The 13,488-nt window shown below is 34.9% G+C and overlaps 1 protein-coding gene across 1 annotated transcript in view; it reads left to right on the top strand.

Annotated features, from left to right (window-relative positions):
* Positions 1-5,935, top strand: part of LOC123557427 (gamma-aminobutyric acid receptor subunit beta-like) — a 107,731-nt gene extending 101,796 nt beyond the window's left edge. Inside the window, exons 9-10 of the mRNA XM_045348870.2 lie at positions 2,704-2,960; positions 3,994-5,935. Of these exons, the coding sequence (XP_045204805.1) occupies positions 2,704-2,960; positions 3,994-4,389 (653 nt within the window). The 3' untranslated portion in view covers positions 4,390-5,935. The remainder of the gene's footprint in view (positions 1-2,703; positions 2,961-3,993) is intronic.
* The last annotated feature ends 7,553 nt before the right edge of the window (positions 5,936-13,488 follow it).

The following is a 13,488-nucleotide window of genomic DNA, read 5'->3' as shown; positions in this document are numbered from 1 at the left end:
TGGCGATATGACTTTCGGACCATAATTTGGTGGTTTAAAGTCCTTTCATACTCAGCAGGGACATCAGGCGTTTTTTTTTTAAATTGAATAACATTCTTTTCATATAACTGACTGGAACTTATGAATATTCATCTCCACATAAAAACTGGAATCACAGAATTAATTTATTGTACCTGGATAAACCGTGGCCTTGACAGCCTCTTATGACCTTGGTTTTGTGATCTTGGTGCCAAGGATCAGAAATTGACAATTGTGTCTGGGTGTCAGACAGGTTATTTGTAAGATAATTATAGTAATATAGTAATCTATTTTTCAAAATACTGACCTATTATAATACTAGCTAAGACAATATTTGAATTGATGTCATTCTCAATGACCTTCTTAGTCATAGCCACAGTAACTGCACGTGAAGGGTAAAGGCAAGGAATTTACTGCTTAACTGGGTCATGGGTCTGATCCACACATGATATGTCAATAAGAAGTAGGTTATCCAAGACAATCTCCGGACAAGATTTTAGACGGGAACAAAATATCTTATACCAACATCCACAGGCACAATAACAAGATATGAGGACAAATATACATTACGGAGAGGAATATTAACAAGTCCGCAATCTACGTTCTGATCAAGAACACAAGTTCCAGAAGAAGTCTTCTTAGAAAAAGATGTCTACTAAAAGAAGAGATTGAGAAGCTCTTGTATCTCTTCATATTTCTGTATGGGTAGGCGGGCGGATTCTCTATATTAAGTGACACAAAACCGTCTGAGAGGAATCGTTCAATACTAGAACCAGACTAGTTTCTCTGACCATCACCATTTTTGGTCTCAGTACAAGACTGAGGTTTGAACCATAATATGGTACGGGCAGTGGGTTCGGCTTCAACGCGTTGTTGATGTAATGTAATGTAATGAACTAAGACATGCGGTGACGAACATGTAAGTTGATTTTAGTGATTAAATGTAAGGAAGTGGGTTTTGATCTATTAGAAAATGAAACTTTGTGATAAGGAAAGAATTATCATCGGCCAGACAAACAGCTTCTTTTTAAGTTTCTACTTGCTTGTCGCCTATAGAAGATAGATTTAACATCAGAGAGAATGTCACGTTTAGTTTGAATTATTCAATTAGCATAATTGTCTAAGTTCTTAATGGTTTTTTTTTAATATTCCTAGACAAATATCATCTATCAAACAACTATTTCTTTAATCTGTCGAATTTCCTTCCTAACATTTCTAAACTCTGCCTACCAGCCTCAAGGACCATCCATAACCTTTGGAACTTTGATCATTACTTAGCGGTGTATTAGTTTAACCGAATCAAATAATAAATGAAATTTTCAGAATGCAATATAAAATAAATACCTGAAAGAAAATCATAAAATACGTAAAAACCTAGCACTGAACGAGCACTTAATTGTTCCTGGTTTTTGTAGTTTTAATAACGTTCCTTCAAGTCCAATCCACAGAAAAACAATGTATGAATTCTTATATAAAAACAAACACTGTTGAAATAATTCCCACACTTTGTTAAAATAAAGTCCGTAATTTAATTTTAAAAAATTTCTAATAACAACCATTTTAAATGTAACAAAAAACTAGATTCAAAGATACTGGTATTAGATCAGGAAAAGAATTAGGTGACATAATGTTATTATATGTTTGGGCAAATAGATACTAAAACAGAGTGGGGAAAATCTATATGTCAATTAAAGCCCGCCCCCATCCCCCTTTGAATCAAAAACCATAAAAATCTCGAAGAAACTGACGCATAAGCAATTACAATGTATACTATATCATAGAATATTAACATTAAATTCACATATTAAATAACAATTTTTCTGTGTAACATAATTCAACATAAATGATATCTCAAGTTCATAGCTTTTGAGAAGTCTACCTTCCTTCGCCACAATTTTTTGTAGATCCATGTATTCGAATGATAAATTCAGTTGGAGTTTCTTCGCTTTGTTCATACAAGTAAGATTTAGATTTGAAATAGATAATTTCCTCATCATGGCTTTTTGGATTGTTGTTCATATTTTTGAATTATTGCTGTTCAATGATTTTCAATTTGAAAACACAGATCAATGATTAATTGGCACCAATAAAATACTCTTCTTTGTTCTATTTTTTGCTTGTTGCTCGGTGCACGAGATGAGTTTATGAAACCATTTCTAACATAAAAAACACCTTTCATGTTTTCTATATCAACAAGTATTACCACAGTTCATGTTTCATGTACTCCTTTAGATATTATCACAGCTCATTGTTCATATTTTAAACAAGTATTACCATATTTAAGTGTTCATAATTGCTATTTTATAACGGTTTTACCATAGTTTATGTTTCAGATTTGCTGTTCAATATTACCACAGATCATATTTCATATTTCCTATTTGAGGTGCCCGCTCGTGATGAAATAATGCACGGAGGGGCACCTGGGGTCTTCCTCCACCATGAAAGCTGAAAAGTCGCCATATGACCTATCATGTGTCGGTGCGACGTTAAATCCAACAAAAAAAAAAATAATTTCTATTTGAAAAAGTATTTCCACAATTCAGTTCTATATTTGCTATTTGAACAAATAAACTGTATAGTTCATGTTTCGTAATTTTTGTTAGGTATTACCACAGTTGATATTTCGTATTTGTTGTTTGAACAAGTATTACCACAGCTAATGTTTCATATTTGTTGTTTGAACAGGTATTACCACAGTTCTGACAATGACTACAATTAGCAATGGCGTAAGGTCCTCATTACCACGTATATCATACATCAAAGCAATAGACATATATTTAGTTATGTGCTTTGTGTTTGTATTTGCCGCATTACTCGAATATGCAGCTGTGAATTACACATACTGGGGTGCACGCGCAAAGCGGAAAGCTAAGAAAGCGAAGGATGGAGGTGCTACAAGTATCATACGAGGTCCAAGAGTGGAAAGAAATTCAAAAGAAATAGTAAGAGATATATGAGTAATACGCATAGACAATAATAGCGCATGATTATCAGTTGCTGATCAAAAATGTTTAATGGAATCTATAAAATTTAACTATTACACTTGATTCGGCCTTACTGATTTTAATAAAATAGGGATTAAATTGAAAGGTGAATGGATAAGTAATAGCTGTACTATTGAGAAAGCTACGGTGGCATAGAGGGGACATAGGAAATATTTTATTTATCACGTTCGCACGTGGTAGCTAACACGTGCACACGTGAAAAATAAAATATTTCCTATGTAAACGTGATAGCTTTTACGTGCGAACGTGATAAATAAAATATTTCCTATGCGAACGTGATAGCTATCACGTGCGCACGTGTTAGCTACCACGTTGGAACGTGATAGCTAACACGTGCGAACGTGATAGTTATCACGTGCGCACGTGTAATTAACACGTTCGCACGTGGAAGCTAACACGTGCGCACTTGATAAATAAAATATTTCCTATGTCCCTTCTATGCCACCGTAGAAAGCAGCTAGGACAACGTTTTAGATATTTTAAAGACCTGTTACTCAGTTAAAATCATTTAACCTGGAGAAAATGAGTGTCTAGGTTTAGTACCGAATAATTATATTAGCTTTAATTCAGAGACCATGAGAAGAAATCCAGACACGATTATTACTTGTAGTACTTAACTGTTTTAAAAAAATTGTTTGAAACCTAATGAGGACTTTCAGAGAATTAGTAGTCACTGTAATTCAAAGAAACTAGTCAGACAACATTTACTTATAAATGATTCAATGCCCATAAATGGCAAACATCATAAAATTAATTGACTGCACAACTAGGCTTGGTACTTACCATTCCGACGTGGTTTCAATTAAATTTGAACGAGTTAACTGTATTACCATAGTTCATACGCCCTCAGTCGGTATCGCTTTTATTGGGTCGATAAATCCACATAAGGCAATAATTGTATAATATATTTACACTCCTAGCTCTATTAGTTTTTATCTTTGTTTATTTTAACCATTTTTCATTTCAACAGGAACCAGAAACCTGTATAGAAGAAGCAAACAACGTGAATATTTCACCTTTACCAGCCATTCGTAACAGCTACCAACACGTGTTTAATTTTGAGACAGAAGTGGCAAATGAACAACCAGTTATCAGAATGGCGCCTGTGCTTCCACGAACTTGTGTTGCGAAAGGATATACACCTAATACTGTGCTCAAAAGACGCAATGGAAATCTCGCGCAAAAGAGAAAACTGCTTTCAACTGTTAGACAAACTGCTAAGAGTTTGAAACCAAAGTTGCCGGTAGTGAGGGATGTTAATGTAATAGACAAGTACGCTAGACTTCTCTTTCCATTGTTGTTTATCATGTTTAATATCACATACTGGGGTTATTATTTGATCAAGCAATATCAATTTCACCGGTGACAGCTGTACTTCATACGTTTATTTTTCTTCATTTTTTCAACTATTTCAATGATTTAATCAAAAATGAAATTAAATTATGTTGTTTTGTAAAGAAAAAAATCACTCTGATCGACATCATATTGTACCTATGCAATTAATTCAAATAAATTATTTGTCCATCTTAAGGTAAAATGTTTTAAAATAAGTAAAATATTAATAAATATCAGAAAAATACAATGAGAAGGCATTTCTCAACAAAGTTTTAAAGACAGTTTCTAACACATGCCATTGGTCTTACTTCTTATAAACACCAACTTAATTCATACGTATACATGTCACAAATTCTTTTCTATTTTTTGTTTGCATTTATATTTCAACCTTTATTTGAATTACACCTCTGTACTAAATTGTCATGAATTCTTAGTAGATTCTAATATCAGTTGCATCCAGACTACATGCATGTTCAATTTTAAATTTACTAAAAATGAAGACGACAGGTCAAACTTTAGCAATACATGTATATTTATAAGATTATTCTTGATTCAGTTTTTTTTTGCCTTGAATTCTCCTGATTATTATGAATAAATATGATACTTCCAACTTACTATAAACAAATATCAAACGAAACCTTTCCATCTTCCTAAAATTTATACCAAGGGAAATTTCGATCTTATTTGAGATAAATAGCACACAAAAAACTTTAGTTATCTGTAAGTACAATATCCTTTTGAAAATCTTTTGTAAACGTAAAATCAATATTGTAAATGTGCATAAATGCGTACTAACTTTAGTATCGTTTGTATATTAAATTCTTTGTATAGTATGGTGTCTGATTTGTGCCATTTCGTCTTTTCGCCCTACGGCCGCTGGATAGCAGGGGCGCGAAACACGATAATCAGCGGGTACAAAAGATTTTAGACTTCGAACAGCAGGGTCCCGCAGCGAAAAGTCGACGTAAACAGAACGCTTGACATGGAAATGGAAGATGACACCACTTGTATTACTATAAGGGAAGGCGACACACTAATTACTATAAGTGAAGGTGACACCACTTGTATTACTGTAAGGGATTACTGTAAGGGAAGGTGACACCACTTGTATTACTATAAGGGAAGGTGACACCACTTGTATTACTATAAGGGAAGGTGACTTCACTTGTATTACTATAAGAGAAGGTGACACCACTTGTATTACTATAAGGGAAGGTGACACCACTTGTATTACTATAAGGGAGGGCGACACCACTTTTATTATTAAAGGGAAGGTTACACCACTTGTATTACTGTAAGGGATTACTGTAAGGGAAGGTGACACCACTTGTATTACTATAAGGGAAGGTGACTATGTAGTACGTAATTGAGTAATTAAGACAGTAACGACTTTATTTTGAGTGAATGATATACATGGCGCACTAGGTTTTAGTGTGGGGCACTATAAACACTTGTACATACTCAGTCGTACAATGTCAATTATGTTTCAAGAGAGTACATCCTTAACATGTTTTGTTTAGATGTGTTAAAACTGTAACGCTCCGAGTTTTTACATCTGCGACACTAACTGAAATACATGAGATACACGACAAGCGAAGTGACACTCGACAATACGAAGCGACATTTTCATAATGTCGTATCGCATGTCGTCCGTCTACCGGTGAAAGGGTAAGATAAAAAGCTGTATTTCCGTACTTTTCCGTACGTAAAATGTACATGTTTTTCATTAACTTCAAATAATTGTAGAATGTTCCAGACATAAGATATTTTAATGAAATAACTTTTATGAATTAAATTCAAACAATGTCTAAACGGATATGTAACTTGTATAATTTAACGCCGACGGTTTCGTCAGAGGACCGTCTCAAAATGTATCAGTGTTCGTGAAAATATGCATACTTCTTCATATATTATATAGAGGGCTGGTCCTTGTCTGAGGAGCCATATCTTCATAACCTGATGTCCGATTTTAATAAATGATACCTTGTTGCAAAGGGCATGTCAGTACCTAGAGAATAAAGTCACGTCAGGTCTAAACCCGGTCGACTAGGGGTCAAGGTCATAGGTCAAATTCCGATAATATTCTCAAAATATGAACTTGTCAGAGCAGACAAGACAGTCCTGAAAACCCAAGCACTACCTTCACTGAGTCCAATAACACCCTTGGAGCAATTATCATGGCAAGTTAGTACCTAGAGTCAGTACGGGTCGGGTCAGCTTAGTCTTGGCCAGCACCCTACCGTATATACATGTAACAAGTTTGGTCATTTTCTGATACCTGTCCTATTTTGTTTTAATTATTATTATTGTAATTTATACTGAATTTCAGTTGATAATGACACTATGTTAGATTCTGACCCTTGTTCGAGTCTCTACACCCCAGGTACCTACCTATACCATATATATATGAATATGTTCGTAGATGACTTGGCTTTACATTTAAGCTACTTACAAGTCCATAAGATGCCATCAGAGCTCAGGACAGGTACCAGAAAATGATTAAACTTGTTATATACGGTAGGGTGCTGGCCAAGACTAAGCTGGTCCGACCCGGGGAGCCGTGAGAATTGCTCCAATGGTGTCATTGGACTCAGTGAAGGTAGTACTTGGGTTTTCAGGACTGTCTTGACTGCTCTGACAAGTTCATATTTTGAGAATATTACCGGAATTTGACCTTGAACCCTAGCCGACCGGGTTCGAACCTGACGTGGCCTCTTTTCTTTAGGTACTGGCTTGTCCTTTGCAACAAGGTATCATTTATTAAAATCGGACATCAGGTTATGAAGATATGGCTCCTCAGACAAGGACCAGCCCTCTATTTAATATATGAAGAAGTATGCATATTTTCACGAAAACTGATACATTTTGAGACGGTTCTCCGACGAAACCGTCAGCGGTCAAATTATACAAGTTACATATCCTTTAGACAATGTTTAAATTTCATTTATAAAAGTTATTTCATTAAAATATCTTGTGTTTGGAACATTCTACGATTATTTGAAGTTAATGAAAAACATGGACATTTTACGTACGGAAAAGTACGGAAATACAGCTTTTTATCTTACCCTTTCACCGGAAGACGGGCGACATGCGATACGACATTATGAAAATGTCGCTTCGTATTGTCGAGTGTCACTTCGCGTGTCGTGTATCGTTTGGAATTGTCGCGCGTCGACCCTCACCCAAACCCGCGACACGCGACATACGATACGACATTTGGAAAATGTCGCTTCGCGTTGTCGAGCGTCGTTTGTGATTATCGCATGTCGTTTGATAATGTCGCCGTCGCGTTTGCAGGGTCGACACACGACAACGCGAAATGACATCGCGACATTACGAAGTGACATAGCGACAATGCGATACGACGCTCGACAACGCGAAGTGACATCGCGATATATCGTGCTTTTGAAAGGCGACATTTGATAGTGAATATCGCGACATTGTCGTTTGGGATTGTCGCCGTCGTTTGCGATTGTCGGGTGTCACTTCGTAATGTCGCTTTGTCACTTCGCGTTGTCGTGTGTCGACCTCACAAACGCGACGGCGACATTATAAATGGCCCCAACAGGATTCCGTACGGAACAGCTACGCAAGCACAGTTAAACACAAGCACATAACACTCTTTACACATTGCAAACAAACATAGGCAGCTAAAACAAAAAATATAGAAGCAGTAAAATAATATAAGCATTGCAAGCATAACATCACCACTAGGACATAAAGCAAATATAAATACATGCTGAGAGGTGGCTTTAATTAGAAACTAGACTAACAACAAACTAAATAAATAAGCAAAAGCAAAATCCCAGTATGTCGCCACAATGACCATGAAAATCAAATACTTTATGTCACTCCATACAATGAGCAGACACACTTCTCTCCTTGCCAAGTATTAAGTAGGGTGCGAAAGTGACTAAAGGATGAAGTTTTTCGAAAATCATCAGGAAGTTGATTCCATAGCTTGGCGTACCTTTCTATTCTAGGTTGTGGTACCTCAACCGTGTTTGTATGTCTAAAATTGTAATTAACAGGTTTATAATTTACAAGATCATATAAATATTCTGGAGACATTTTGTTCAAAATTGTGTATGCTTCTAAAGCAATTGTTCTTAACGTCTTAAATTTTAAAGAAATAAGTCCAGATGTTTCTAGTAACTGTTCATAACTACTAAAGTAGTCTTCATGTATAAATCTTAATGCCCTTTCTTGTATCTTCTCTATTTTTTTTGGTGTTACATTCACTAATAAAATGTCAGCTCAGAGGGCAGTAATTAAATTTGACATTACAAAAGAGTAGTATACAGTATTCTACCTAGTCTATTAAAATGTTTACTTAATCTTTTCAGAACATTTAGCTGTCCAGAGGCCTTTCTACATAAACTAGACACATATGAATTTAAATTTAACAAAAAATCTAGATTGACATTATTAAATAAAAGTAACTTTACTTCGCCCGCTTAGCTCAGTAGGGAGAGCGTTGGTCTACGGATCGCGGGGTCGCGAGTCCGATCCCCGGGCGGGGCGTAATGTTCTCCGTGACGATTTGATAAAAGACATTGTGTCTGAAATCATTCGTCCTCCACCTCTGATAATTCATGTGGGGAGGTTGGCAGTTACTTGCGGAGAATAGGTTTGTACTGGTACAGAATCCAGGACCACTAGTTAGCTATGTTAACTGCCCACCGTTACATAACCGAAATACTGTTGAAAACGGCGTAAAACCCAAAACAAACTAAACTAAACTTCGTCTTCACATGATATTTCTATATTATGAAAAAATATTATGAAAATTGAATTGAATTTTCTGCTGATGTTTTTTTATTGCCAAGTGCTGTTGCCTGAAACTTCTCTGGATTTAAATTTTCTTTCATTTGATTTTTGAGGATCAATCTATAAGTGTTAAACTGTCATTTTTCAGAGTATTAATTATATCTGCCAGACAGGAACTTGAATCAGAAAGAGTGTTGTCATCAGCATAATTGTATAACTGACTTCGGTCAATAAAGTAAAAGATATCATTAATATATAAGTTAAACAGAATCGGTCCAAGTATGGAGCCCTGCTTAACACCTTTAACAATATTCTAATAGTCACTACATATATTTCCAATTTTCACACACTGCTTTCTATCAGATAGGCAACTTTCAATAAGTCTCAATGATTGATCAGAGACACCATAAAGTTTCATTTTCAATAGCAAAAGATCATGAGATAGGCAGTCAAAAGCCTTTGAGAGATCCATCAGAATTGCCTCCAGATACTGATTTTTGTCTAAGATTATTTTTCCAATCATCAATTATTTTCAAAATAGCTGTATTACATCCATAGCCTGGTCTAAATGCGCTAAGAAAATGGTTAAGTATTTTATCAAAGAAAGACATAAGATATTCATAGATGGCTCTCCCAACACGGACGGACTGGTCTTTAATTACTTTTGTCTAAAATACTATCACCAATATTTTTGGCAACATTAATATAAAAATCGTTAAAAACATTACCAATCTTCACTTGTCAGTGATAAGACAATACTTTTTACTGAGTACAAGATTCTTCCGACAAGGTCTACCCTTATTAGTAAGAAAAGGTTTAATTGTCTTCCAGAAATCAGTTGCTTACAATCACCAAAGCATCTGTCTAAAAATAGTTCTAATAGATTTTTTCTTTATTCTAGTAACTAGATTTCTCATTTTTCTATAATTTTCCCAGTTACTTGCATTTTTATTTCTAATATATGTATTAAATAACATTTTTTTCTTATAAACAGCTTTCCTCAATGTAGAGTTCATAAATGGAGCAGGCTGTAATAGTTTCCTCATTTTCTTAATTGGTGCATGTTTATCAAAACATTCTACCACAATTTATTAGAATTTTTCAGATACTAAATTATGTTCTCATCATTTTTAACAAAAGATAGAAACAAACGTCTAAAATCATTTAAAAACCCTATTTCATTATTTTTTATAAACTTCTATAACTAATCCATCTATCTCGGACTGAAGTTATCTATGAACAAGAAATCAGAGGATCTCTACTACTCACTTGGTCTTTCCTTGTTTGTGTATTTTTAGTGCTGCAGGTTACTATTACGCTTGCTGTCTATTTCATGAGGCTCTGACCAGTATTCACAAGCAATAAAAAGGCTGTAGAATCCACTGTCAAAATACCCTTTAATCCTGGATTCTACCCTTTTTGATTCTTTTGACCAGGAACAGCGCGTTCTGCAGAATTCTATTATATCTTTTACGTTTCTTTAGCGTTAAAATTAAATATATAGTGAAATGTTTATCACCAAGGATAGAGAGTTCGTTATATAATGTCGTGAATACATAACGTTAACGTTGCCGCCAATTTATGTATACGTCGGACGTCAGATATTGACGTCATGTTGTTGAGTTGTTTATGTAGAATTGAATAAAGGATCGAACCGTTAAGACGCGTAGTACTCTATCTGACAGAAAATCCACTTTCGTATGCACATTTTCTGTAAGATATACTATCTTCACTATAAAATGTTATGTGAAATTTCATTTTTTTATCAGCTAGTTAAAAGATACTTTTTACCATAAGTAAGCTGACAAAACATCCAAAGCAGTTAACCAATCACATAAAGATATATCCAATCGTTTTTGTTGCATGAATATGATAGTGTGTCTATAACCCTTTTCTTTTTCCACTCGTGTCATTGTAAGGGAAGGAAACTAACATATATTTACTTGAAAGTACTTGCCTAAGGCAAAAGTTGTCAACATTAAAACTTCATTTGCAAAATCTTTTTTCTTGTTGTCATTTGAATGACTTAGATTTTATTTAATGTCCTTCTCCCTTTTAAAAAATTTAGGTTCTATCTCAATGAAATTAATGAAAAACAATGACTTTCTCGTACAGTGTACACATTTTCTATTCTGTATAACAATTAAACGGACGATCATTTTATTCAGAACGCTCAGTTATTATTATCTTTTAATATTAATATATTTTCTTTACTTGTAGCTAAGAAAAGCAAATGTAGAGATCGTGCGGACAAATAAAATTAAAACCACACTGTTTTTATAATACATATAGTCACATATAATACATATAGTCACATATAATACATAAAGTTAAGATGAAGTGTTATCGTCGTGTGTGACATCAGAATGTGACATGCCGTATCGTGGGAGTCGTATCATACCGGGGAAGATAAGAAGCTAAGAACTATCTATCTATCTATCTATCTGTCTATCTATCTATCTATCTATCTATCTATCTATCTATCTTTCTTTCTTTCTTTCTTTCTTTCTTTCTATTTTTATGTATGGGATTTCTGCCAGTCAGGTCAGAGTTATCGTCCTAGATTAAGTAAAAATATGCATACAGGACATACAAGTTTGTGATGCATGTATAAAGTAAAAAAAGAGTCATATAACATTATTGTTACATAGCATGTGAAGGGTGCATCTTGTTTTCTGTTCGAGATTTCACTCAGCAAGACCAAAGTTATGGTCCTTGACCTCGTAAAAAGTACATATAAGTGCTTAAAATATTGTGTTGCATATATCTAAAAATATTTCATCTAGAGTTATGAAATCTTGTAGGAATGTTATGCAGCCTGTGAATTCATGCACCTGATTCTTGTATAGATTTCACTGTACAAGACAAGAGTTATGGCCCTTGACTTATTCAAAATATGTATTAGGGGCATAAAAGTGTGTTTGTCCCAGGTATCTCAAATGTACTTAACATAGAGTTATATAACATCAGAGGAGCGTTATATAGCATGAGAATTTGTGCACCTGTTGTTCCCTTTGGGATTTTACTCAGATAGACTAGAGTTATGCTCCTTGACTAAGTAAAAATAAACACATAAAGCGCTTAAAAGTTTGTGACGCATATATGATAAAAATATTTCACATAGAGTCATGAAACCATGTACAGTGACAGGGCGTGGGGGCAAACGTCTAGTTTTTAGCTCACCTGAGCACGGAGTGCTCAATGTGAGCTTTTGTGATCGACCTGTGTCAGTCGTCCGTCGTCAACAATTTGACTGTTAACATTCTAGAGGTCACAATTTTGGCCCAATCTTAATGAAACTTGGTCGGAATGTTACCCTCAATGAAATCTTGGACGAGTTTGATATTGGGTTATCTGGGATCAAAAACTAGATCATCAGGTCTAAAACACTCAAGAGGTCACATTTATGACCATATGTTCATGAAACTTGGTAAAACGTTGATCTTGATGGTCTTTAGGTCAAGTTCAAATCTAGGTCAAGTGAGGTCAAAAACTAAGTCACTAGGTCAAATCAAAGAAATGCTAGTTTACACTCTAGAAGCCACATGCATGACCATATTTTAATTAAACTTGGTCAGAATGTTAATCTTGATGATCTTTAGGTCAAGTTTAAATCTGGGTCAGGTGGAATTCAAAACTAGGTCACCAGGTCAAATCAAATGTAAAGCTTGTTAACACTCTAGAGGCCACGTTTATGACTTATCTTCATGAAACTTGGTCAGAATGTTAACTTTGATGATCTTTAGGTGAAGCTTAAATCTGGGTCAAGTGAGGTCAAAAACTATGTCACCAGGTCAGATCAAAGGAAAAGCTTGTTAACATTCTAGAGGCCACATTTATGACTGTATCTTCCTGAAACTTGGTCAGAATGTTAACCTTGATGATCTTTAGGTCAAGTTTGAATCTGGGTCATGTGGAATGTGACCTACTGACCTACTTTTTTTGTTTTTAAGATACAGCCTTGAAATTTGGATGACATGTACAGTTTTGCACACCGATCTTAAAACTGACTTCAGTGACCATGAATGTGACCCACTGACCTACTTTCTTGTTTATTTAAGATAAAGTCTTGAAATTTGGATGACATGTACAGTTTAGCACACCGGTCTTTAAACTGACTTTTAGTGACCATGAATATGACCTTTTGATCTACTTTCTTGTTTTTAGCTCAGGTGAGTTTTTCTGATCGCTCGATGTCCGTCGTCCGTCGTCTGTCGTCTGTCTGTCTGTCTGTCTGTCGTCTGTCAACATTTAGCTTGTGTATGCAATAGAGGCTGTAATTTTCAACTGATCTTCATGAAATTTGGTCAGAATGATTACATTGATGAAATCTAGGCTGAGTTTGAAAATGGGTCATCTG

The sequence above is a fragment of the Mercenaria mercenaria genome, chromosome 5 (genome assembly GCF_021730395.1).
Source record: "Mercenaria mercenaria strain notata chromosome 5, MADL_Memer_1, whole genome shotgun sequence".
NCBI classification, from domain to species: Eukaryota; Metazoa; Mollusca; class Bivalvia; order Venerida; family Veneridae; genus Mercenaria; species Mercenaria mercenaria.
This window is presented reverse-complemented; position numbering and strand designations above follow the sequence as displayed.